The 26,868-nt window shown below is 51.8% G+C and overlaps 1 protein-coding gene and 1 pseudogene across 1 annotated transcript in view; both read right to left on the reverse strand.

Annotated features, from left to right (window-relative positions):
* Positions 1-26,868, reverse strand: part of MYO18B (myosin XVIIIB) — a 221,672-nt gene that overhangs the window by 51,491 nt on the left and 143,313 nt on the right. Inside the window, exons 34-38 of the mRNA XM_065889514.1 lie at positions 14,746-14,859; positions 13,287-13,403; positions 12,419-12,502; positions 11,295-11,432; positions 8,768-8,953 (exon numbers count right to left, since the gene is read on the reverse strand). Coding sequence (XP_065745586.1) covers positions 8,768-8,953; positions 11,295-11,432; positions 12,419-12,502; positions 13,287-13,403; positions 14,746-14,859 — 639 coding nt within the window. The remainder of the gene's footprint in view (positions 1-8,767; positions 8,954-11,294; positions 11,433-12,418; positions 12,503-13,286; positions 13,404-14,745; positions 14,860-26,868) is intronic.
* LOC136133283 (transmembrane protein 258 pseudogene) lies at positions 1,714-1,935 on the reverse strand (annotated as a pseudogene).

Genomic DNA, 26,868 nt, shown 5'->3' on the forward strand with positions numbered 1-26,868 from the left:
TTCTGACCTAGAGTTTGAAAACATGGGTCTTTGGGCGGCCAAAAAACAAAACAAACCAAAAGCGAAAACAAACACGAAAACTAAACAGAATCTGGCTTTGGGCTTCCTGAAGCCCTTACCAGCTATGGCCAGATTCTCAGAAGACAGGAGAAAGAGAACCAGAGGGGAAGACACAGCAGCCAGCACGCCTGCAGGGACAGTTATGTGACAGGCGGAGCGAGAAGCATGGTGTGGATTACTCGCTTCAGTCTCTCTGAGTAGATCTGATCACACCCATTTCATACATGAGGTGAAAGAACGTCCTCCTCAAGAGGACAGAGTTCTCATAGTGAAGTAATCTGGCTTAAAAAGAGACAGTCAGTGAGCGATGAGATTGGATGTGAGAGCCTTCGGACTCCACGCTTCTGCTGCTTCTACTCCGAACCAGGGCAGGGCGACCCCACCCCAAGGAGACTCCCACAGACTGGCAAGAGCTGATTGCTGAGTTTTCAGGAATTTTGCGAGCCAACTGTTGCACAAATACGTATTAAAAATTGAATGTCAACTTACAATTAAATAAATCACATTAAAGACAAAGGTAACACATACTCAAAACACATTGCTTCCTAATTTTACTAACATTCTGCCCATGCTTTTGAAGTTGTTTTTGTCCATCATGTCTGTCCAGTGGAGATGCCATGTAACAGTACTGCTGGGCGTGGCTTCCCAACATCGTTAGCTGGAAACCAGCCCCGGGGGGCAAGATTTAAACCACAGAGACTGGAAAACACTACAGACCAACTGGGATTCCACCTACGCTGGAGAGCCGGTTGTTAACCCTCTGCCAGAACACCGCCACCCCAAGCTCTTCTCCTGGTGATCTAGCAGAGTCTTCCCAGATCCCAGTTCAAAGTGAACCTCTTCATTGCATCCATGGGAGGCTTTCTCCTCACAGGAAAATTCACCAACACAGAAGGGAGACATCCCCTCATCTCTTTTAGGCCTCATATTGTTTTCATTTCCCCCCGCCCCCGAAAGTGGAAAATATACCCCAGAGTAACACCAAATAAATAATTCATGAACCATATATAATTGATGCTAGGTTTAAAAGAAGTAGAGCCATGAGTGGTTGTCTATTAACTATTTATGACTGCTCGGGCTGCTGACAAGCCAGGCTTGGTGCGGAGGTCTCACCCATGCTCCCATGTTTTATTTAAACATTATTAAAAGCACACAGGCTGCAGCGAGGCCTCCCGTTCCACTGAGAATTAGACTCTGCTGCGAAGTCACCTCTGGGTCTCGGAAAGGTTAGGACTGGCTCTTGCTGGAACGGCTACTGTCTTTTTCCTTCATGCGGAGGGTGTTAGGCTGCCTCTTCCGCCCACCCTTGAATTTTTCTCTTTTGATGTGACCCCCACTCCAGTTTTTCTGTGACCTGGGGCACATCACATCTCCCCTCTGCCCTGAGTCTCAGTTTGACCATCCGTAAAATGGGGAGTATCAAAGACGTTTACCTTAAGGGTTACTGTGAGGATGAGATCAGAGCAGTGATTATTAATAGGGTGACTTTGCTCCCCAGGGTATATCTGCCAAGGTCTGAAGGTTTTTTTTTTTTTTTTCACACATCTGCCTTTATTGTGAGCAGCCAATGGGACACTTCCGGCATAGTAAAAAAAAAATCAATTTACAAAAGCAGGGATTCAGTGAAGCCGCCTGGTTGGAAGCCTTGGGAGCTCATACATAGATGCTGACCCAGAGCAGCAGGAAGAGGACTCCAAAGCCCATGAAGAGTGAGGCCACTAAAGCGATGAGGAGCTCTTTGTAGATATCCCGAGTGGACGTGGTGGTGACCTCCTAAGGGAAGGACCAGGTGGTGAAGAACAGGCCAATGGCCAACAGCACCACGGTCAGATGCGGACAGACAGCCAGGTTCACTGGGCTGCTGTATCTGCTCATGTCCCCAAGCTCTTTTCTGCCGGGCCCAGGGTAATCCACCGCTCTGCCACCAGGGGAGATAGTTTTGATTGTGAAGACCTGGGTGGGGAGCTACTTGCTTCCGGTGCGTAGAGGCCAGAGATGCTGCTAAATATCCAACACAGCACAGGACAGCCCCACATCAGACAATTATTCAGCCCAAAATGTCAATAATGCCAAGACTGAGAAACCCTATATTACAGAATCAAAGGCAGCATTAATTTTTATGACTCACTTTTAAAAAAGGTATTGAATGAGGAAATACCATGTGTCTAAATCTTCTGAGGGAGAGAATGGGCTTGAGCTGGTGAGATCCTGGTCCAGATTCTAACTCAGCCACTTAACTGGGACTGTGACTTTGGAGAAGTTGCTTCAGTTCTCTAATCTCAGTTTCTTTATTGGTGAAACAGGGATAGTTACCTCAGACAGAGAGGCTTAGAAGAGAGATCTCACGTAAAGTCCTTAACCCAATGCCCTGCACGCAGTCAGCGGTAAAGCGCTAGCTCTCATCAACACTGCCCCAGCCATCGTGCGCGCAGGACGGGATGCGGCCGCAGAGCTGGCAGACTTGTGACGAAGTCTGAGTGGACCAAGAAAGAGTCATGGGAGGAGTGAAAAGAAAGGGGAAGGAAAACAAGGGAGCATCTATTAAGTGCCTACTGTGTGCTATCATCGGGCACTTTCACCTACACCATCTCATTTACTCCTCACAGCCTCCCAATGAGACCGGTTGTATTTTGCTCCCAATTTACCGATGGGGAAACTGAGGTTCTGCAGTGTTAACTTAGCCGCCTGAGGTCTCAAACTTCAAGTCCAATGCTCTTTCCACCAGCCTGCAGTGAGCTGAGGTGTCCTCCCCAAAATCATATCCACTTGGAACCTCAGAATGTGACCTTTTTGGAAATAGGGTCTTTGCAGATGTAGTTAGTTAAGATGAGGTCATACTGGATTAGGGGAGCTTTAAATCCAAGGCCTGGTGTCCTTATGAGAAGAGAGGACACAGAGACAGGGCAGAGAAGAAGCCCATGTGAAGACAGAGGCAGAGATTAAAGTTATGTGGCCGTAGCCAAGGAACGCCCGGAGCCCCCAGAAGCTGGTGGAAGGAGGAAGGAGTCTCCCTTAGAGCCTTCCGAGGGAGTGGCCCCGCTGACACCCTGACTTCAGACTTCTGGTGCCCAGAACTGTGAGACAACACACCTCTATTGTTTTAAGACAACCAGCTTTCGGCAATCTGTTACAGCAGCCCTGAGAAGCTAATACGCACCCTCCTTCTTCCCAAGAGGAGCCAGAACAACTGTGTGAGGAAATGAGAGAGAAAGAGAGAGAGAAACCACATGTCCACACCCAGTCAAGTGAGAACTTGTCCAGCAAGAGAAGCAGCGGGAGAGAGCAGGTGGCAGTGGGGGGAGGGAGGGGTTTTGTAGCTGGCGGCCAGTGGGGGAGCTGCAAGGAGAAAGAAGGAGGAGAAGTAAGAATGGTGGAGGTGAAGAGTCTGTGTTTACATCCCGATATGTGGGTTTAATCTCTGCCTTTCTGGAGACCTGGACATGGGCGCCACACGGCAGGCGAGCCCTAGACGTTTGCTGAACGCAGATCAGAGACGATGACGAGGTTGAGACGACCACGATCAGATGGCTGCCTGCGCAAAGCTGCTGGCCAACACTGCATCCTCCGTGCAATCTTCTCCATGTTTCCCGGTTCTACCAAACCACTTCCTCCTTTGCTCGCACATCCCATCCTGTACCAGAAGTATTTAGAGACACATGCATCTCCTCCTCTGGAACTTGAGGTCTCCAGAGGCACAGTCCCTGGTCCATTCACGTCTGCATCTCCCATAACATCAGGCACAGGGACGGGTACGTGGTAGGATGCAAAGTAAAATGTGTTGATTTGAAAAGTTCCAATTTTTAAGATAATTTTTGAGCTGTTCTCTCAAAAGGTAAAACTTCAAAATGCTGTGGAAACTATTCATTCAGCAATTTCTGAGAATCTACCTGTGCCTAACCCTGAACTGGACACCAAGAGTCAAATAAAACCCACCCCCCCTCTCAGGTGCTCCCTGTCTAGGAAGACAAGAACACAAGCAATGACAATAACCCGTATGAATGGGGTGAACACAAGGCGATGTGGGAACACAGAGGAGGTACGTAACTTAGTGACGGGTGGGGGTAACAGTGAGGGCTTCCTGGAGGTGAGCTCTGACCTGTTACAGGCTGAGCAGGCGGGCAGAAGGATGCAGGAGGACAAAGGTGACGAGTCCAGAAATGACCTGGCGCTGGGGCCTGACGCCTTTGTGCTTGAGTAGATCACGCGAGGCGACGAGAGGCAGACAGCCAAAGGCAGAGGAGTCTACAGAGGCTAGATTTCTGCAGAGAAGTGGGGGCTTTGCTCTGGAGGCAGTAGAGAGCCAGGGAAGGTTTCTTAGCAGAAGAGCAACACAGTAAGATGTGTCCCTTCTAGAATGACCTTTGGCAGGAAGGAGCCAGAGTGGAGGAACAGTGGGGAGCCAAGATACAAGGTAACTGTACAGGCCCAGACCAGAGGGGCTGCAGATTAAAACAGAGACAGAGGACGCGGGGCCGGGACTGGAAAGCATGGATTTGAAAAATACCTCGGTAGGATAAAATCAGCAGGTGTGGCCATTAATCTGTATGACTCAGAGACAGATGGGCCACCGTGATTTCTAGCTTGGGTCACTGGGTGCTGAACTAAGAGTGAGCAGAGGCGCTATCTAAGGTTTTCAGGGGAAAGTTAAGACTATAGAGAGTCAGGCCAAGGTGCTGAAGGGTAACCCGACAGGTGTAGCCTCCAAAGCCAGTGCATCTGGCTGAAAGCCGGCAGAGGGCAGGCCTTCCTGTCACCCTCAACTCTAACTCTTCCAACTGTCCTTGACCGCCCTTGGTCACCCTGACCTGGGGCTGAGGTGGTTTCCCCTGAGCTCTGTAACTATTGAAAAACAACAGGATATAAACCCACGGATAAGCTGTCTTGCCACCCCAGCGGAAAAAGGACTTGAATGACTTAGAGCCAGAATATTCTTTTCTCCATAATGGTTCCTGGAGTCGCCAGGAATAATGCATTTACGAAAATTAATGGCAAAACCTCATTTTTCTGTTTTCTGGGAAGAGAAGTTCCATCGGCGGGGTAATTGATCCTGATCTGGACATGCCGGTTTGCCAGCCCGGGGTGTAAATCATTCACATGGAACAACCCGCGGCCCTTTAAACCAACACCAACAGTGACAAATGGGACAGGGTGGAAAGGAACACTGAGGGGAGATCCATCAATATCCTTCCCGCTTCTCACCAGGGCCCAGAGTGTGGGATCCTTTTTGGGGTCTCCACAGAAGAGCCATTTTTCAGCAGGGTTGGGTTGGGAGGGCAGCGTGGTGTCCCAGTGAAAGCTTTAGCACTGGACACGCGGGGAGGCCGATCCCAGCTCCGCCACTCCTGACTCTGCAGCCCTGGGCCAGGCACCCCTTGCGTCCGTACCTGCTGGGGTGACGTAAGCGTGAAAGAAGATGACATCGGCAAAGAGCCTAAGCCCAGATCGACTCAATCAGTGTTTGTCCAAGGAACGAATGAAGGAAGGAAGGTATGCTTGGCCCAGGGAGTTCATAAATTCACTATCCCTCCCAGAGAGATGTGAACTTTAAAAATAGAAGATGAAATGGGCAATGGTTTACTCAAAGGAGTGATTTGTGGTGATGACCGGGGGCATGATGCCAACTGGTCTTCTAGGAACCCTCCAAATCCCAGTACACAGACCCTTTGTTTTGCCTGTGAAATCTCTGAGCGACCACTGCAGAGAAACATATAAAATACACAAGCAATGGCCGTGGCAATATCTCTCCTTTCAGCACGCGTTCCTCAAGGGTGAGGGTGTGTCTTGTTCCCTGTTGGTCCCCAACATCCAGCACTGGGTTTGGCCCAGAGTAAAACCTAGGGATACATACCAATCGCATGAACGAAAGAACCAGAACCTTGACTGACTGCCTTGCAGGTGAAGCTTATCGAGAACACATGGCACAGAGAAGCTCCCCGCTTACCCTACAGGGGTAGGGTGGAGGAAGGGAAGTTGGCGGCACAGACATGAACCTGAGAGGTGAGATGTCACCTCCTGGGATGCCTGGAAAAGTGCCAGGATGCCACGCAACTCTGAAAATGTCAGTGTTCACTGAACTCTCCCACTGAGCAGCATTCTGTCCACACTGTGAGTGTGTAAAAATCAGGGACGTTATGATTCCCCGCCCCTCCCCTCCAATGCCCATCCCCATGCCAGGCCCAGAGTTGGTGTTGAATGAATAAATGGATAAATGAGAAAGTAAGAAAATATGATATCCTCTCCTCCCCCAGAGGAAATATCCCAGGGCTCAAAGGCAAGGGGCCTACTTGAGGGCAGGTAGGTTGGTGAGCTCGGGACATCCCCTATTAGGACAGGTCTGCCAGCGTAACACTGTCCCCGTGAGCCCTGCCCATGCACGGAATCACTGCAGAAACAACCGGCTGTGAAGGAACACACCCTCCCTCCGTAGTGGGCCGAAGGGTGGCCCCCAAATGTTACGTCCTCCCAGAACCTGTCAATATGGCCTTATCCAGAAAAACGGTGTTTACGAATGAAATTAAAGTAAGCACCCTGAGATGAAATCAGCTTGGATTTAGAGTGGGCCCTAAATCCAATTACAGGTGGCCTTAGCAGAAAAGGCAGATGGGTATCTGAGACATACACGCACAGGATGAGGAACCATGTGAAGACAGTGGCAGAGACTGGAGTGACCCGGCCATAAGCCAAGGAACACCCGGAACCACCAGAATTTGGAAGAGCACAGAATAATTCTAGCCTGGACCCATCAGAGGGAGCACAGACCTGCCAATACTTTGATTTCTGACTTTTGGCCTTCGCAACTGTTGAGAGAATAAATTTCTCTTGTTTTAAACCACCCACTTTGTTTTAAACCACCCACTTTGGGGTAAATTTCTAAGGCAGCCCTGGAAAGCTGATACACCGCCCAACCCCAAATACACCAAAACAAAAAGAATAGTTCAGCCTCGGTAAGCTTACCCAGAATCTTACAATGAGAAAACAGAGAAAGATGCAAGTCTTAATTTTAGCATACACATAAGCTTTGTGCTTTGCAGTTTTGACCCACATATGGGGGTTGCATTATAATCTTTTCCAGATTTTAGGGCCTTTAAAGATCTGAACATGTCCCTGGGAATGGGGGTAGGGAGAGGAAAGTGAGGAGAGAGGGGAGGAGAGGAGAGGAGAGGAGAGGAGAGGAGAGGAGGGAGAGGGAGAGAGAGGAAAAGAGCAGAGGGGAGAGGAGGAAAACCACTATCTGATGTGATGGGAAAGCCTGATGTCCGGCCAGTTGAAGAAGACATCGGAGGAGGAGTGCTGGGGATGTTCTCTCGCTGCAGCCAGAGATGGCAGGAGGGGACACAGCTGCAAGAGCAGCAGGGCTGGTTAATGAGGAAGTTAGCCCGCAGTTGGAAGAAAGAGCCTTTCCCTCTCCCAGGGCCAAGGCGGGTGGAGGCGCTGCCAGTCACGGGGCTTGGATCTGTCTGGGAACCTGGGTCTCTGCGCGGAGCCTCACCTCATCCCAACATGACAGCCGGGCTGCTGGCTTGTCAGGGGCAGAGCTATGGGGTTGACACTGGCCGCGGGAGGCAGTGGCCCGGGAAACATACTTGCTGCAGGAGGACAAGGTGGTGAGACCTGTCACAAAACCAGAGCGGACAGGGCAGGGAGGAGACGACGACGGTGATTTAAAGCCCTCTGGGCCGAACGGCAGCACGTTCTGGGTTGTCTCAGAGAAGGCTCTATGGTGGAGGGCAAAGGGGGTGCCAGATGCCTCCCAGGCTGCAGAAGCGGAAACCTAGAGGCTCGGGGATATCTGGGCTCGCGGGGAAAAGGAGGAGTGGGCACTCTCAGACGCTCTGTGATCCCTGCAGGAAACTGTTCTCAGAAAAATACAGTGAACAATGGAGAAACCTTCCCACTGGGAAGGAAACAAATTTTAAAATGCACCTTGGGCCACACCAGGGGACAGGCATGGCTTAGTGAATAAAAGTAGAGACTACAGAGTTGGACAGACCTGGGTTCCAAGTCTTACTTGCATGTGGCCTCAGGCAGGTGAATGTACCACTCTGGGCCTCAATCTGGCACGTGTGTCCCGTGCCTCAGTTTTCCCATCTACTTCACAGTACTGACAGGAAGATTTAAACAAGAAAGGTTTAACCCAGAACTGGCACATAGCCAGTGCTTAATAAATGGTGGGTTTAGCATGATTGTTTTTATCTTTTATCTTTGTGGTTGCTGTTAACAGCCCAGAAAGACCTCTGACATTTACAAGGTATGACCTTGACTAATTATCTCAGCTCTGTCAAGCCTCAGTTTCCTCATCTGTAAAATGGGATAATAATACTGACTTCATAAGGTTATTACGACGTTTACACGGCATTATGGGTGCTAAGACTCCATGCAAGGGAGACATTTAATAAACGTTGGTTCTCTCCTCTTTGCACGAGGCCGCCCTGCCTCTGGAGGAGAATGTGTGAGGCAGGAAGAGAAAGTCCGGAGTCTGAGGCACAAAGGTAGCTGGAAGTCATCCTGCAGGAGTGAATGCGACTGGCTCACTTTGGACCGGCCCCGTTTGCAGCCCACGGCAGTGTTGGCTCACAGCCCATCCCCTTCCAGTTTCTTCTCTGCTTCTGATCTACCCCCAAAGGCCCCAGGGACCAGGCCCTGAGGCTCCCATTCAGAAGGAAGGAGGGCTCCCCTCCTGAACCCTCCATCACAGGACCACACTCACCAGCTCCACGCACCGCCGGCTGGCCTCGGCCTCCCGCTGCACCAGCTCTTCCATGTCCACCTTCAGCTCCTCCAGGCGCCGCTGGTAATACTGGCTGCTCTCCCTCTGCTGGGACTCGGCCATGGCTGCCTGTGAGAGCTCCTCACCCATCTTCATCAGGCTGTCCCGAAGCCGGACCACCAGGACCTGCAGCCCAGGCAGAGAGCACACGCCCATCCTGGAGTTAGAAGCCTGGGGCCCGACACAGGATGCTCCAGAAAGAAATCTTTTACTGAGTCTCTGTGCGTTTTTATAAAGTAATCAGGGTAATAACCCTGATTTCTGGTACAAGAATGAAGGAAACGTAGAAAATGATAGCTGCTATTCTGAAAGGCAGTGTAGCTTAGTGACAGATGCTGAATTCATGTTCTGGGTTCAAATCCTACCTCTACCTCTTCCTGGTTGTGTGACCTTGGGCGGGTTATTAACCTCTCTGAGAGACAGGATGGTGTCCGGGACGCTGTCAGGGTTGAACATGTTAAGTTACACGGAAGGCTTAGCTTGGTGCCTGGCACACAGGATGGGCTGGGTAAGGGCTGGGAATTAAGATTTATAGCGACCTTCATTCAGCTCAAGGTTTGTGTGGTGGAGTGGCACGGTGGAAAGGACACTATACCAGGGGGTCCAAATCCCTTCCCCAACATGGATTCTGGCTTCCCGATTTGTAAAATGAGGAAGTTTGAGCAAATAATCTCCCATAAGCCTGAGCTCTAATATTTCATGGCATTTTTCTTTGTGTGTGTGTGTGTGGGGTAGAAATCCACAAGGACACAATGAAACTACGAATAGAGAGAAAAGAGCCGTGAGCATCACCAGTGCTACAGAAAACCAACCCAAGGGCTGTTCTGCAGAATTCATTAGTTGGCCAACAAGTCTGGAACCAATCGATTCTGATGGGTAAATACTCGAGTGATGACATAAAACGCAGCCCACATGAATATTTTAGGTCCGTGCTAAGGACTCTGAGCCCCTTTCCGGATCAGAGACTGAATAATGGCCTAAAAGAAAAGCTTTATGATTTGTTTCCTCTTTCCCCTTTCAACTGGAGTTTAGCAACGGTTTCAAAGAGCAACAGGAGGGTCATAAGAAGAGTAGTCCTCCAATTGTGTCCCCAACGTACCCCATCTCAAGGACCTGGGATTCTACTAAATTCCAATAATGATGGCAGAGGGCAAAGCGAATTTGGAGATAGAATCTGCCATTTAAAGTTACTCTACAATTGTTTTCTTCTCTGCTATCACTTGACCATGCTAGAATCAAGCAGAAAATGATATGTGATATAGCTCAAATTATGTATTTAGTCATTTAAAATATAGTAGATCAAAGTTTCACGGTGATCTGCAGAGATAATTATGCCTTGAGGGATCCCCTGAGCAATTCCGAGAAGCACTGAGGGCCAATGCAAAGCATTTTTCTCTGGTCTTCATCCAGAGCAGCCTTCTTAGAGACCAAAAGCCCAACAGGGGATTGGGAGTAAATATTTCGGAATGAGAAGAGCAGCCTCCCATCGCTCAGACATACCGTCGCCCCCTGGCTGCAGGGAGATTAGAACCTGAGACCAGGATGGAGCGAAGGTCAAGAGTCAATCTCCTCCCGTCAAGGACACTACCTGGCTTTATCTTGAATAACTCGCTTGACCTCTCTGGGGCCATCTTCTCATTCTATCCTGCATGCCCCATGGGGCTGTGATGAACATCACGTGGAATAGCTGATGTGGAAGGTTTTGGCAATGGTGATCTCCTCGGTAAATGGCCCATGCCATTGGTGTACAGAGCTAAATGCGAATACAGTCACTGAACTCCACCCCAGCCCATCCAAGTCTTACCTGTCCTTCAAGGTCCAGCACCAAAGCCACCTCCTCCTGTAAGCCTCCCTGATTCCCCAGCCTGAAAGGACCTCCATCCTCCAAACCTCACAGCCCTCTCCTCTTTAGTATGGGTATTTATGTACATATCTTACCCACATCTCCTACAAAGCTCTATGCTTCTGGAAAGCAGAATCTATTTAATACATCCGTCTTCCACACACCCAACACAAAGCCTAACACACACTAGGGGCAAAATAAATTTCTGCTCAAAACAAGTGTCGGGTGCATACGTGGATGAGTGAGTGGATGGAGATGGGCAGAACTGGATCAATGGATAAAAACATGGACCGACAGAGGGGTCAAGGTCTGAAGGAAAAAAAAAGAATAGAGAAAGAGAAGAAAAAATAGAGAAAGGAAGAAGAACAAATGGAAAAGGGGGATGACGGATGGACCGATGATGGTGGATGGAGATGGAGACAGAGGAGGTGACTGGGCTGAGTGAATGGGGAGTCTGTGGGACAGTGCGACTGAAGACAGGAAGGAGGGATGGAGGAAGGGAACTCAGGAGATGGATGAGTGATACAGATCCGGACAAAGGCACATGAGTGGGCAGGTGGATGGAGTTTACGTGAAAGCCCTCATAGCTCTAGGCCTGAGCAATAGTTACACGCCAACAAGTACCTCAAATCTCTTGATCTGCACTTTCTGGAACCCCGTCTTGTTCTCCAGGTCACAGATGACCGCCTCCTGCCTGCTGACGATGGCTCGGTCCACGGTGGACTGCTCCAGGTACTCAATGCGCATCTGGGCCACCTGCAGCTGGGGACACACCCAAGAAGGCCACTGACCACGTGGCAGCCCCGAGTCCTAGAATCGGGGGTCCCAGCAAGACCCAGCCCCGGGCCCATCCACGCTGCTCCTTCCCCGCTCAGGTGCACAAGCACGAACTGCTGGATCCCAGCTGAGGACCCCACATGGGACGCTGCCCCTTCCTGTGCCTTCAGCTTCCAAACAGGCCTTCCAGTCAGTGCCTCTCTTACCTCTTCCTCCTGCCCTGATGAAGCACCAAGCCGGTCAGTGGACAGCTAGCTTTAGCATCAAGAACACAACCAAGAGCAGGTGTGGGAGCCAAGCACATATTTCGGGGTTCCAAACCTGGCTCCCCACTTTCTAGCTGGGTGTGTCAGGCAAGTCAGTGTCTTCCCTTGAGGCTTGTTTCTTCATTTTTGTGTGTGAAGGAGATCAGTGCCTGGTACACAGCAAGCACCCAGCAAGTGGCCACTCCTGCTGTTATTTTTGTCCGCTTGCTGTCACTCTGTGCCCAGAGATACTGCTGGAGACTAGGTCACTCTGACAGCCACGCTAAGTGGGCACATGCAATGGTTCTAGAAGAGCTTTGAGAATCTCATGGATGATAGCAACCCACTAGGTAATGAGGGAAATTTAGGGGTGTTTGGAGGAAACATGACTTCAAAGGAAGATGTCACAAAGGATGGTGATCCTGTCTTGCACAGACCAGACCCTTCTCCTTGGAGCCATTTCTCAGGGGTAGACATCCTACACGGAATCCCTGATAAGCCTCACTGCGTGGGGCATCTATGGACCCTGAACAAGCATGGGTAGGAGTGTGTGTGTGTGTGTGTGTGTGTGTGTGTGTGTGTGTGCCCTCTCTCCCCCTCCCCCCTCCTGTCTCCCCCGCCTTGGGATTGTCCTCAATCCATCTGTCATGCAACTGACGTTGAGTGAATGAATGAATGACAGTTCCCAGGATCCTCCCCCACAACACGGAGACTCTGAGCACGTACTTGTTCTTGAAGCTTCTGCTTCTCCTTCTTGGCTTCCTCTAGCTGCAGCTGCAGTTCCTGGATCTGCCCAATGTCGGCAGCAGACTGGTAAGACGAAAAATGTCACATTGAGACCACAGGCTTTGCTGGAAGTCCCTTCTCCCCCTGCCCACAGATGTCTACGTGTCACAGAGCATGACAACAGCTGGTTCTAAAGGGCACCTCACGTTCTCCCCAGTATCCCTCATCTCGGTGTGCACCCAGTCACTCCCACCACACAGGACCATAGCTTCGGTCAACTGTCCAGCGCTTTATTATACACCCTTGAGAGCCCAGACAGAATGAGCTGGCTGCGGCACCAGGACCAGAATTCTGAGGGAAGAGAACTATTCTAGGTCAGGTAACTGGGATTCTAGACCTGGATACCAGCCTTGGCAAGCCACAGAACCACTCGGCACCTCAGTATCCCCATCTGTAAACTGGGCTGATAGTCTCTGCTGAGACCCCCTACATAGGGTTTGTCCACAGATTAAAATGAGGCAATGGAGAGTAAAAGTCCTTTAAAAAAGAGTTGAACCAAACCGTTGAACGCGACTATCCCCAAAGAAAAGAATTCCAGAGGATAGGAGGGCCCCTAGCTTTCTATTTTCCACAGGTATTTATTATTTAAATTATTTATAATGGGCATATGAATCTACTGCTTCTGTAAATGAACAAATAAACTTCCATTCTGAACGAAAGTAAGTGTGATTCACAGTTGCTATTTACCTGTGTAGCACTTATCCCTCCAAGGCCCTAGCACCAGGGAGTGGCCCGACAACAGCACCTTCTCACTGTCCCCACCTACCCCCACAAGGCCATCAAGCCTTCTTGCAGCGGCGGCCACTACCTGAGCAATGAGGTCCTTGTGCTTCTGCATGAGGTCGTTCAGGTCATCCTGGTCCTCCTCGATGTGCTTCAGGAGGTCCGCCCTCTCAAACTGCAGCCGGTACAGCTGCTGGTCCACCTGCGGGGGCAGGACGATGGTGGGTGAGAGAAAGGGGAGTAAAGGGGGACTACAGGGGGCTGATGAAGAGCAAAGGCGGGCTGGACTTCCCTAGCGGTCCAGAGGTTAAGACTCCCCGCTTCCAACGCAGGTGGCGTGGGTTCGATCCCTGGTCGGGGAACTAAGATCCCACATGCCGCGCAGCCGAACAAATTCTTTAAAAATTAAAAAAAAAAAGAACAAAGGGGGACTTGCCTGTGGGTGTGTCAGGCGAGTGACACAGGCAGACCATGGCTGTGTCCATGAATGCTGTGTGTGTGTGTGTGCTGGGCCTGCCTGCGACTGCGTGAATGCAGCATGTGTGTACGTGAATGGATATGTGACCGTGCAAGCCTACCTGGGAATCTACATACATACAGTTTAAGCGTGCACGGTGCCTGTGTGTCAGTGATCTCAGTAAGTATGGCTGAAATTAAATGTATACCTTACCTATGAGGGCGTTTATCTTATGTGTGTGTCTGGTGACTTTGTATGTGAGTGTGTACGTTCATCCTTGCGTGCGCATGTGTGAATGTTTGCGGGCAAGTTCCCCTTGATCTAGCACAAATGAAATCTGGGCCGATGGGGAGCTTGAGAAAAGCTTTTGCCAATAAATCTCTAGCTCTGTCTAAACTTCGGATTTCACATGTTGCGTATAAATTTAAGCCAACCCTGTACATCCAGACGGGGCACTTAGAAACCCACACCCAATCTTCACCAACATAATAGATCCATAATATATGTTCATTTGTTCCTGTTCAGCACTGAGCACACAGCAGGCCCATTACAGATGGCTGGGTCTCTCTTAGGAGTGAGCCCAAGTGGGCCCACAGCCCTTGGCTCTTAGAAGAAAGGATGTGAAGAAGTAGCCCAACAATAGTGACCAAGTGCTCTCGGGGGTGGTGTGTGTGTGTGTGTGTGTGTGTGTGTGTGTGTGTGTGTGTGTGTGTACAGTAGGTCTACAATAGATGGCCGGGAGCCGCTTCCAGTGGTGGGCACAATAGATAGCTGTGCTCCCACTTCAGGTGCTGAGCGAACAACAGGCTCGTACTGGAAGCATCCCCATGGGGCTGAGCACACACTGGGTCCACAGCAGGGTTCCTGGCCTCCCTTCGCACAGGTGAGCACACAGCTGACCCTCACGTGTGCCCTTACACCTTTGTAACGCTCAGCTCTGAGTAGGCTGCCTGTGCTCTCGGAGCGTCCAGCACCCAGTAGGTCTACAATGGATGTCTGTACCTCCAAGTACAGTACAGTGAGTGCCCCGGCCCCTCCTCTAATGCTGCGCACACAGTAGGCCCCCCGCCCCGGGAGGGACCGGTACCAGGCTCTTGCTGCGGGTCATGCTCTCCAGCTCGCTGTGCATGTTCTCCAGGTCGGCCGTCAGCGCCTTCTGGGTCTTCAAGGCGTCCTCACACTTGGCTTCACTCTGCTGCAGCTGGACCAGGCAGGAGGGGGAGAGGAAAGGGAGAGAGGCCTTGTGACACTGTCTCCTGGAACGTCCCTCCCCTCCAGCCCAGCCCGGCCCCTCCCAGGCAGAAGAGTACTTTACAGGCGACCCCCCCCCTTCACGGGTGTTCGTCAACCCACAGAGGGGGAAGCAGAGGTGTTTGCAGTAGGGGCAGCTGGGTTCTGAGCCCACTCAAAACTGAACTAGCACTGCCCCATGAAGTAAAGCCAGGCCACCCCCAATTCAGTGCCAGGAGCGAGTCCCCAGTTCCATTCAGCAGATATTCGCTGCCACCCCTCAGTGCCAGACATGGGGCTTGCACAGAACAGTCAAGGTGGCCCCTGCCCTCCCGTGGGGGAGACAGGCACGGACAGGGAGTGACAGCACCTCTGAGGGTACCAGGAAGGGGAGGGTGTGGGGACCCCGGAACACAGGATGGGGGCTGGGAAGCCTTCCTGGAGGAGGTGCGCACAGTTCGTTCAGTGGGGACTTGCCAAGTAGACATTTTTAACCAGAGTTGTGAACCCCTTTTAAATGGTAGGCAAAATATTGTGTGTGTGAGCATTTCCTGGTACATGACTTTCACTAGATTCTCGATGGTTAAGAGCCACTGACTCAAAGTTTCTCCTCCTTGCTCTTTCTTTCTCTTCCTTCCGTCCACATGTACACAGCAGGCCTCCTATCCTAGCAAAGTGGGGCCATGGAGATAGGTACAATGACCTGTGTGGCCCCAGAAGACAGACATTTTCCCCCGGAGAGAACACATTCACGCACGAACCCTAAGTTCGTTCTGCGATTGAGTTTCCCTGATTTCTGAACCCTAGAATCTCCAAGCAGAAAACCACCTTATAAATCACTGAAGGCAAACACTTGAGGTTCAGAGAGGGGTGGCACCTTGTCTGAAGTCACAGAGCTACAGGAGCAAAGACACCACTTGTATCGTCCAGACCAGCTCGCTTTCTCAACTGCCAGGCCACTGTCCCTCCCAAACAGTAAATGATATTAAGGCTGGTGCTAACAGGGGAAAAAGAAAAGCCAACTAGACCCCTACTGAAAGGACATGCACACAATCTGATCCCCGAGGCCAACCAGTGAAGGGGGGCGCACTGATTTATGAAAGGAAAATGAGGGAGCCAGGGCAAAGGATGCCCCAAGGACAGCTGACCAAGGCGGGGCTCTGTGGGGAGAGTCCGCCTGGGACCATTTTCATCTTCCAAACTGGGCAGAGAACATCTTCCTCGGAATGTCCAGGAGCTCACCCCAGATGCCAGAAGAAGAGTAACGACACGGGAGGTGGGGAGCAGGCAGGCTGCCGTGCGTTCCAATATCGCCCGCCAGTCCTCCTGGCAGATCTGGGAGGTGTGCACTGCTAATACCCCCATTACGCGGGCTGGGAAACCGAGGCCCCAGCCTCCTCCCGCAGCTTCCCCACACGGCATCCTAATCCCAGCCCCATCCCACTGCCAGCAGCCTCAGCCCACAAAAGCCCCATCTTCAAGGTGCCAAGGAAAGCGTATTTCTGCAGCTGGGCTCCGTGCTGGGCCTGGGAGGAGGGCTCGGTGGCCCGTTTCCCTCAGCGACTGGAAGGGATCAAGACACACTGAGAAAAATGATGTGGAGCAAGGGAGGTGGCTGGCGTTGTTAGAGCATAATCGACAGAGGAAATGAGAAGTCAGGTGCAGTCTCACCTTCCCTGCAGGCGACTCCAGGGCCTCTGGGAAGGCCGGGGGCGGTGGGGGGTGGGGTGGACTGGGGATGGAGGGCTGCCCAAAGCCAGCCCTGGATTCACGCATAAGGCAGAGGCCTTGATAAGGAGAGGCATTTAAACTAAGACCTAAATGACGCAAAGGAGACAGCCAGGTAGAGCTTTAAGTGGAAAGGTGCCCTGAGTGGAGGCAACAGCAAGTGCAAAGGTCCTGAGACAGGAACAGGAAGGAACTCGGTGCTGCAGAACAGTAAGACAGCCAGTGGAGCTGGCCAGCTACACAGAGAAGGCCAGGAGGAGGCGATGCTGAGGAAGCGGATGGGGATCACATCAGTGAGGCTTGTGAGCCAGGACGCAAAGCTTAGCTTTGTCTTTAGTCTGTAGGAGAACCACAGCTGCTCTCTGAGGACTGAGGAGGAGGGTGGCATGATCTCCCTCTGGCTGCTGCGGGGAGGAGGGGCTTTGGCGGACAAGAGTAGCAACAGGGCAGCCAGAGAGGATGCTGCTGTGGTCTTCCAGGAAGAGGGTGGCGGAGGTGCTCCAGTCGGAGAGGAAGGAGAGGAAGTGGAGAGAAATGGAAGGGTCTGCACAGGGCGGTGTGCAAGGAACAAAAGAAATGGGCAGGCAGGAGCAGATGGGCCAGCGTGGGAGAGGATGTCAGATAACTAGTAGTGGAAGGGAGGTGTCCGGCGGGGCCCCGCTGCCAGGCCAAGTTGCCCGGCCCAGGGCCAGGAGGCAGGCGAGAGCCATTGTGAGTAGCTCGACAGGGCAGAGCCGATAGACAACAGCAGTTCCCATCTGCTGAGCCCCCCCTTCAGCTGAAGGAGGGTTTCATCCACATCATGCTGCTGGATCTCTGAGCCCCTGGAGAAAGAAGGCTCTATTTTTATCCCCATTTTACAGATGGTACACCTAGACATGCTCCTTCCTTTCCCCAGTCTCCCTGGAGCAGGCAGGGAGAGGGACGACTTATCCCCAGGCAGAAAGGGGCGCAGAGACAGCATGCAGGCAGTGGAGGGCCTGCCGGCATTAGTCCTAGCTCCCACCGGGCTGGAGAGAGGATTATCTCGGCCCTGATGGTTTGGGCATGAGTGGCCACACCGGCTACTGTTGCTTGGGGACCATTTCCAGGGCACTGGGCTCTAGCTGTCTTGCTTCACAATAGCGCCACAACACCTCTAGGAGAAAGGCGCCCCCGTGGGGACCAGCTGACCTCGGAGGAAACTGAGGCTCACTCAGGGGAAGCAACTTGCTCACAGGCACGCAGCCAGCAGCAGAGAAGCCTGGTTGTTCCAACTCCAGAGCCCAAACCTTAACCACTGGGCTCCGCTGCCCCCCATGGAAAGAGTAACATGGATTAAAATAAAGAGAGAATTCCAACTGCGCAGAAAACAGCCCAGTGGCTTGGTGCTACCATGGAAGCCACTCAAGCCGTGTCACAGCGACCTGAGCCAGGCGGGGACTGTAGAATGAGAGGTAGACAAATCAGGAAGAACGGACAGAACTTGGAGTCTGAACCCACGTAGTGGCGCCGAGGAAACACATCGTGACCGGAGCCTTCCAGGGACGCGTGAGTTCATCCCAAAGGGAAGAGGCAGGAAAGCAACCCGTGTGGCATCTGCTAAGCACCAGGCGCACCACGAGCCGGGCCAGACCTGGGGGGTCTGCCTCTCGAGCCAGTCACTGAACTCACCACGCCTCAGTTTCCTCATCTGTAGAGTGGGGACGGTCACATCCTACCACCCGTGCGGGATAAACCAGTGAAAACATGAACGTGCTTCCCACAGCACGCGGCACTGAGAAAACGCCAAAAAAGCAACGGTGGATGTCGCTGTTGTTTGTCTCCTTCAGCCCTTGACAGCCTGAGAAGTGGGGACTTTTAACCCCATTTTAGAGGTGAGCCAAGTGAGCTGTCAAGGTCACAGGGCCAGGGGGAGGCAGGGCCTGGACCACAATCCCAGGGAGGGCTTTTAGGCTTCCTGGCAGACTGGGATGTACGCAGGGAGGGTGCCAACCCCAGAGGCACACAAGTCAAGCAGGCCCAGATTTTCGCTGGGCCTGGGGCTGTTGCAGCAACACTAGGAATCCCCCAGCCTGTGGCCTCCGCCGGGCAGGCCTGGGATTGCTGCTGGCGAGTCATCTTAATGCTGAGCTTTAAAAATTTCCATTTATTACACTTCAGGGAGCAGGAAGAAATACAGGCCACCTCGGGCTGATTTTCCATTATGGTTGACGTGGTGTAAGAATAACTCACTGCACATTATTTCCATATTGGGGCTGTTTGACGTTTTTATGAAGTCAGGTGGCAAATGGTGTCAGGGCTGAGATCAGATCCCTCAGCGGTGCGATGCTGCCGCCGCTGCTCTGACAGTGTCTTCCCGGGAGGAGGTCCGCTGGAGCAGTCAGAGAGCAGCCAGTTGACAAGCGACTCCCCAGGAAGGGCTCTTGGGGTCCCACCTCCAGCCCTGGCAGCCAGCCTGGCTGTGAGGATCCCACACCCCTTTCAGCTCCAAGTCACCATCCAGTCCCCATGGACAAGCCCTCCCAGGTCCCAAGCAGACCTCCACAGCATGGGGTGGGGAGCACTGGGGGAGAAGGCGGCCCCCCGGGATTTCCATCCCTCTCCAGACCCAGCGTGGGGCGGGACCCACAACGGGCTCTCAATGACACAACTGATTTGATTTTCGTACAAGTTCACGTTTTTCTTTCCTTCCACACCTTGCTTCTTGCAAAATCAATACAATAACTTGCAAAGTATGTGGGTACAAAGCACCAAAACGCCTTTAACAGCCAGAAACTCGTCTCCCCCTCGCACGCGTCCCGGTCACGCTATCATTCACTCATTCGATCAGCCACCGTTCCCCAGGGGCTACTGAAAGGCAGGGTGTCATTTCCTCCCCAGCCCCTGAGCCAGGAGCCCTCTACCAAATGGACACCTTTGTGCATGAACGAGGGGTGTCGAAGCTCTGGGGACATGTGGCCTGGGGACATGTGGTGAGGTCCTGACTCTTGGACCAGTGTGGGAGGACACTGAGGGTCCTCAAAGCCTGAGTTCTGGGGGGGCAAGACGAGACGGGCGTCATCCAGGCTCGAAGCGCTGCAGCGGCCCGGGGGGCTGCCATGCACATGGGTTAGGAGCCTGCGCTCTGACACGGTGCCAGGCGTGGCTTTGCCGTCACTCATTTAACCCTGACGACAACATGCGGAACTAGGGTCAATGGCCGTTCTTGTTGCTACTGTTGAGGAAACTGAGGGGTAGAGGGGTGAAGTGACTTACCTCAGGTCACCCCGGTACTACGGGGCAGAGCTGGCAAACGGAACCAGGCAGCCTGGCCGCCAGGCTGTTATGCTGGACTCCCGTGACAGCAGTGCCCACCACACGTGTTCCAGAGGGAAAATCTGGTGATGTGACTGCACACGCCTGCTCTCATTTCTTTTGACAGCAGCATCCTATCTTCTCTGCAAAGAATGTCCACCCCCCAAATGTCCACGATGGGGCCAACTCTCCTCCCTGAAGCCCAGAGAAGATGCATGCAACTCAGCCTAGCCAGGCAGAGCACCACCTCCTGCTGGCCATAGTAGTTGGTTGTGGGACAACAGCACGACTGACACCAGGATTTTGTCTGCGACTATGGACACAAGATTGGCTCTTTCTGATGCAGGATATAAGCTTGGAGTGTCTGGGGGCCCTCCTGCCACCAAGAAGGAAGAGACTGCCTAAGAATACAAGGTGACATCAAGGTCCTTGAGGCAAGAGACACATTCTTGATGACATGGTTGGAGCACCTAGATCCAGCCAAGCCTGAAGGCAATCTCAGCCTCAGAACTTTTCAGATATTTTGGCCAATAACGTCCCTTTTTCTGCTTGAGCAAATTTGAGCTGGGTTGCTGTTACCCAGAACCCAGATACAGGATGAGTGAACAGGTGAGAAGGGCTGATACACACACAGGGTCAGCCACAGAGTAAACAGTCAGAACTGTGGGAGGGTGCTTGCTGATGCCCTTCTGTCACAGGCTGGATCAACAGCTCCCTCCAAAACCCTGTGGCAGAATAACAAACATCTATTTAGCTATTCTGTGTATGGATCCCTCCTCGGAGGGGGATAAATAGTCCCCCTTCCCGACTGTTCGATGGGGAGAAGAAGGAGGAATGGACTTCTTCAGCACCAACCATATCAGGCACGGTATAGGCCTTGACGCTTATTATGACCATAGCCCACAACAGCCCTGCAAGGGAGGAATCAGCCTAGGCAGGGGAGTGACTTGCCCAAGGTCAGAGTCAAGTCCATGAGACACTAAACCCAGGCTGTTTCTGGGCCACCACCAGCCCCCTCTGCACACAGTCTTTCTCTATTGCTGAATTCATCTCAGGCGCTCTCTCCCCAGCACCCACCCCCTCTCATTCAGTGGGAGGGCGATTGAGATTCCCAGCACACAGACAGCAACTACAAACCAATGAATAGCATTGCTCTCCCATGCAATGCCATCTGCCCGCTCTAAATACCTGGGTAAAATGTTTGCTCTGGACTTATTAAGCTACGAGATGAGTAGGCTCGACACACGGAATGAGGTGGGGAAAGAGGGAAAATTCTGATATTTCAGCCGAGCGGTTAGAACCTGGATTTCTGGGTCTGATTGAACAATTCCGAAGATTTAAAAATACCACATTGCAAACACCACGGGGAGGTGCTCTAAGAAATGGTGGCTTTGGCAGGCTGATCTCAACACATCAAAGGCCTCGACATCCCATCAGTGCACTTGGAAGAGTCAACCTTCAGTAGGAAGGCTTTCCCTGAAGGGAATCACCCATATCTCAAACTACAGACAGCCCTGATAGGGAACAAATTTAGTAAATGCAACAAGTTAAAAATGTCAGGTCAGGCCCACCAATGGTCTCTCCAACTCAGAAGTTTGATGACAGTGGCCTCAAGGGAAAGTGCCTCAGACCATATGGTGGTTACTCTCTGTGTCCTTGATCTCCAACTATTTGGGCATATACTAAACATTCCATGATTTTCTTTACATTGTGCTAGACGCCCATCGCTGACGGACGCACTGAAATGCCTTCTGAGGATTTACCGTTTCTATCATCTCCATCTTCCGAGCAACAATGATCATGATGAGCAGTGGAAGAATAACTGCTTTCTGTGGATGCTGACCACGTGTCTGTTCACTTGCGACATGAACCGCGTCTAGGAAGTACACAGTTTCATCTTCATTTTATCGATGAGGGAACTGAAGCTCAGAGAGGTCAGTTAATTCGTCAAGGTCACACAGCTATTAAATGGTGACTGGAGCCAGGACACGAACTGAGGTCTCTTTTAAACGCACGGCTTTTCCTTGTAAGCCCTGTGGTATGTGCTTACCACCTGCTGAGTAAAGCAGGTCTCCTTACTTGTTTTAAGTCTGTTTCTTTGAGGGTTTAGGAGTCCTTTCTAATTTTCTATCGTAGGATCTAAGGACGGCACAGGTCCTACATGATAGAACAGACTTCAAGAATTTCCTTCCTGACTTCCCTCTGGTGACAATGGATTTGTAACACACAGGTGCGCTCCAAAGAGAGAAAGAAAAAAAAAAAACAAAACACCTGGAAAAGCAGGATAAAATACTCAAAAAAGGTTCTCGCTGCCCCCATCCTATTCAGGGCCCCCTCCTTTTAAAATTATATTCCAGCTCTCCTCTAAATAATCAGTACAATGTCTGAGGGCCTCCACGTCTGTCTTCCCGCTGGACAGCGGGCTCTGGAGGGTCACTGGGTCTTGCTCACCTCTGGGGGCCCACACAGTAGGGACTCCACACCCACATGCTGAGGCAAGGCCGCGAGGGCAGCTCAGCGCATCACTGAGCCGGCCCCTGTCAGCGGGGCTGCCCACGTCTGCAGCCTCAGCTGCCCACCACCCACGGTGGCTCGCAGGAGCCCCGAATGCCCCTCGGGAGGCCACCCGCGGCTTGGCTGCCCCCGGCCCCTCCTGAGCACAGATCTCTGACCCCGATGCCAGCAGGTGTCCAGAGAGAGCTCCATGGGAAGGACAGGGGCGGGGGCAGGACCCTGCCTGTAGGAGCAGATGAGCTGGATGGGGAGAGCAACCACAGACACGTTCAGCAAACCCTGGGGCCCCGAGCAGGGCCCTTTCTGTAAAGCTGGAAGGAAGTCTGTCCAGGTTACACGGGGCCAACCCAGTCAAGGCCCAGCTTCCGGGTGGGCAAGGCAGAGGGTGTTCTCATGAGACTTCCCTTTAATAAAAAGGTTCTTTTGCACACACAAAAATACACACATACTTGAAAAGCACCAGGAGAGATTAAGTCTTCCTTCCTCACTTTACGAAAGGAAGCTCTGAAGCCGCCCCCCCCCCATGCCTGCTCGAGACAGTGCACGCTGGGGAGGGGCTGGATGGCCTCCAGGGGTGCACGCTACGGAAATGCACACACATGTGCCTCCCCCATGTAAGAGAGCGTGGGGAAACGTTCATAGCAGCTCTATTCCTAACAACCAAAGTCTAGATGACTTATTTGTCCATCAATAGCAAAGTGGCTAAACTGTGATACAGTCTCATAAACCAGCAAGGAGAATGAAGCAGCTAAGACATATGGTAACATCAGCAGGTCTCGTCTATATCAATGGAACAAAGAAAACTAGACACAACGCGAGAACAGGCAGAGGATGGGAACTCAGCCAAGGGGTAACATGAGCGGATGAGTAACCGAGGAACAGCTTTTAAATGCGCATCTGGTTCATTGGCTTCTCCCCTAAACCTATGGGTACCTTTTGACAACAGGTCTTACGGAGAGGCCCAAATTACTTAGGGCTTGAGGTGCTGGCTCTACGGTGACCAGCTCACCCCTGTTTGCCTGGGACTTTTTTGGTTTTAAAATCAGAAGTCCCGTGTCCCGGGAACACGCTCAGACCCACACAAATCCAAATGGCTCTGAAGTGAAAAACACGTAGCTTCAAATTCCAGGGCACCCAGATGGAAGGACCTTCCACCACACAACTGGCCTGAACTCTCCCAAAATGCCAGTGTCATAAAATACAAAGACAGACTGAGGCTCTATGGACGGTATCACGAAACAGCACAGGCTGTTAACACATTCTAGGTTGGATCCTGAACAGGGAGAAAAACTGTTACAAAGAACATCAGTAAAACAACAGGTAGAATTTGAATAGTCAGCAGATAAGGTCAGGGGTCAGCAAACTTCTTTGAGGACAAGCCAGACAATATTTTAGGCCGTGCGGGCCGAGAGGCAAAACTGAAGTATACATGCAGGTACTTATCTAACTGTAAATGTAGCCGTTTGAAAACGAAAACCATTCTTAGTTCTCAGGCTGTAATAAGAAAAACAAAAACAAGACAACAATGGAAAAACAGGCAGCATGGGCTGGATTTGGCCTGCGAGCCATAGTTCACTAACCCCTGCATTAGAAAACAGTATTTTATCAATGTTAAAATTTCCGATTTTGATTAGGGTAAAGGGACCCCATGTCTGTAACTTGTTTTCAACTAATTCAGAGAATGTGATTTAGTGAGAAAATGATAAAGCAAATGTGGCAAAATGTTAAAAAGTGAGGGCTCTAGGTGAAGGATCCAAAGGAGTCCTTTGAATTATTTTTGTCATTTTTTGGTAAATTTGAAATTCTTTCAAAGCACATTATTTAAAATACATCCCAGTTGCCCCCCAAACTCTGTGACTTTGGGCAGGATTCTCACACGCTGAGCTTCCTCCCACATAAAATGGGCCTAATACCAGCTGCCTCCTAGGGAGACTCACCCCAGCCCGTGGGGCCCTATTCGCGCACAGAGCACTGCTGTGTGCAGACACGCTTCTGCACTCTGGCCCCAGAGAGGAAAGGCCCCTCTACTCATGGAGCTCACTGCATTCAAGTGGGCTGGGGGCATCAAATTCGGTCATGACCTCTAAGTGCTTGGCCCTGTGCCGGGCACGGTGTAGGCCACAGATGCTTGCCATCCATGTTCCCGTGGTTATGACTACCCTGGTGGGTGGCCGGGCTGCTCTGGGGGCCTGGCACTCCATAGCTAAAATGGTACCAGGCCCTCTGGGAGAGACGCATAGACGGTGCTCCCCGTCTGCAACGAAAGCAGCCTTTCCCCACATCATTCATCACAGCCTTGGAAGTGTCAGTGTTTGTGGGGTGAACAGGCTCCTGATAAGCATGTTTTTAACCGATTACAATTGGACTTTATCTCCTCTGACAGGAGGTTATGTAATATTGAATCAATTCACTCCAACACAATCTTTTGTTAGAAAAGTCTCTTCAAATAAAACATCCAGGCCACCTGTTCTGTGGTTCCGGGCTGGAGAGAAGTGTTCCCTAAGCGCTCGCTCACACGGAAGCCTCCTGTCAGGGTCGTCCTCCCAGAGCTTGCTGGTTACCTTCAACGTCTCGTGGAAGCGCGGGTGACACCTGGTGACCACCGTCCTGACTAAGGGCACTGGTGATCCTCAGTCGTCTGTGCGCTAGCAGGGACCACTGGGGGTTCACTGTGCGGAATGTGCACCGGGCCTAACGGCCCACCTGAGGGACACGGAAGCCGAGCTGGAATCCCCCAGTGGAGGGGCCTACAGGAACACTGGGGCCTCGAGATGGGCTGGGAGAGCCCAGAGTGGGCAGCAGGCCAACAGGAGGTAAACTGGTAGTTCGGGGTGCTGGTTATCATCCTGCCAGGGGCTGAAGTCAGACTCTGCGGGTTCCGGTCCCACCTCAATCTCTTCTGACCTTTCTGTGGCTCAAGCAAAGAGGTAACTGTGACAGAATGATCTGGACTGTCCTGGGGGAAGCCCAGGAGCTCGTGAGAGAAAGGAGCTGGGCCCCTCCCCCAGACCCTGGAGGTCAGAGATGGCTCCTAGAGACGAGGCCCAAACCCAAGTTCGGAGGATGACTAGATGCCCGTCAGGCAAAGAGGTTCAGTGGGAGAAGCGAGTGTCCGGCAGAAGGCATGGCTTGGTGTGGGGACCCCAAGACGGTCTAAGCTGCTGGTTAGAGGTGACGGGAAGGTAGGAGCTGGACTGTGCATCTTTAAAGGTCATGTTGAGGCACGTGGACTGTGCTCTGAGGGCAAAGGGGAGCCGCTGGCGGATCCTGAATGCAAAGAACCATGATTGTATTTATATTTTAAAAAGCTCTCTCCAAAGATCAGGGGGCAGAAAGATTGCTCGGACAAGACCGAGGCCAGCAGACCTGAGAGAATTCCAAATGAGAGATGCAGGTGGTGTGTGATAAGAGGGGAGAAGCGAGGAGGGGCTAGATTCCAGAGCTCTTTAGGGGGAACAATGGCTGAGACTCAGCAACAGCTTTGTCCTCAGGAGGAAGGGGGGAACACGGCCCCCTGGCATGAATTAAGTAAACAACTGAAGAGCTCAGTGCAAACTCTTCTCCATTTAACAAAACAAAACAAAAAAAGCAAATAGTTCCTTTCGGGAGGAGGCAAAGGTCAAGGCGTGAATCAAATTTAAACAAAAAGCCGTCACTGCCCGGGAGCAGACACTACCTTCCACTTTCTCCTCGGAGCCAGGTGCCGGCATCTGCGGCTCACAGATGTTATTTATGCACAGCGATTATCTCAATGATATATCTTGGTTGTTGGAACTGCTTCTGTCTCCAGATTAGTCTTGTTTCCAGTGGAAGCATTCCACGGGAATTAATTAGTACTTGCTCCTGAAGAACAGGTGTCATTAGACCCACCCCACACGTGGCCTCGTCTACCTGTCCACGAGGTCTTGTGAAATCCTGGGCCCAGGATCCAAAGTCTTCCACCAGCTGACTCCGGGGGGTGGGACGCAGGGGCCAGTGGGCAGCTCTACATTTAAAAATCATTGTCTTGTAGTTTTCAATTTAGAGAATTCCTTTGAATCCAGGGCCTAGGGTTCTTTATACCAGCCCAATAGCTGGGAATATCAGGTTCTTTTTTTTTAGGTAAGAAAAAGGAGCCTCTGAAAGGCAGGGTGACTTGCTCAGAATCATACAACTAATTAAGTAGCAGAGGCAGGATCTGAACTCACAAGGTGTGTGTCTTTCCTCCAGGAGTCTTCCATGTTTTATCCCACAGTCTTTAGCCTCAGGTGTTAGCTGAGACGGAGCCAAGTCTCCCAATGGAGGGAAACTGGGCAGAAAGAGCCAAATAATCTTGTCGGGATTCTAGACGGTGGGGCAACGGGCAGAGGGGAATGCCTGTCCACTCGGGAGGAAGGCAAGGGCTCTGGGAGATGCTCTGCCTAGGGGGACCCTCCCATGCCTCTGGTTGAGCCCGGCATGCCACACATCACTGCTTCAGTTG

Source organism: Phocoena phocoena, chromosome 13, assembly GCF_963924675.1.
Source record: "Phocoena phocoena chromosome 13, mPhoPho1.1, whole genome shotgun sequence".
Classification (NCBI taxonomy): Eukaryota; Metazoa; Chordata; class Mammalia; order Artiodactyla; family Phocoenidae; genus Phocoena; species Phocoena phocoena.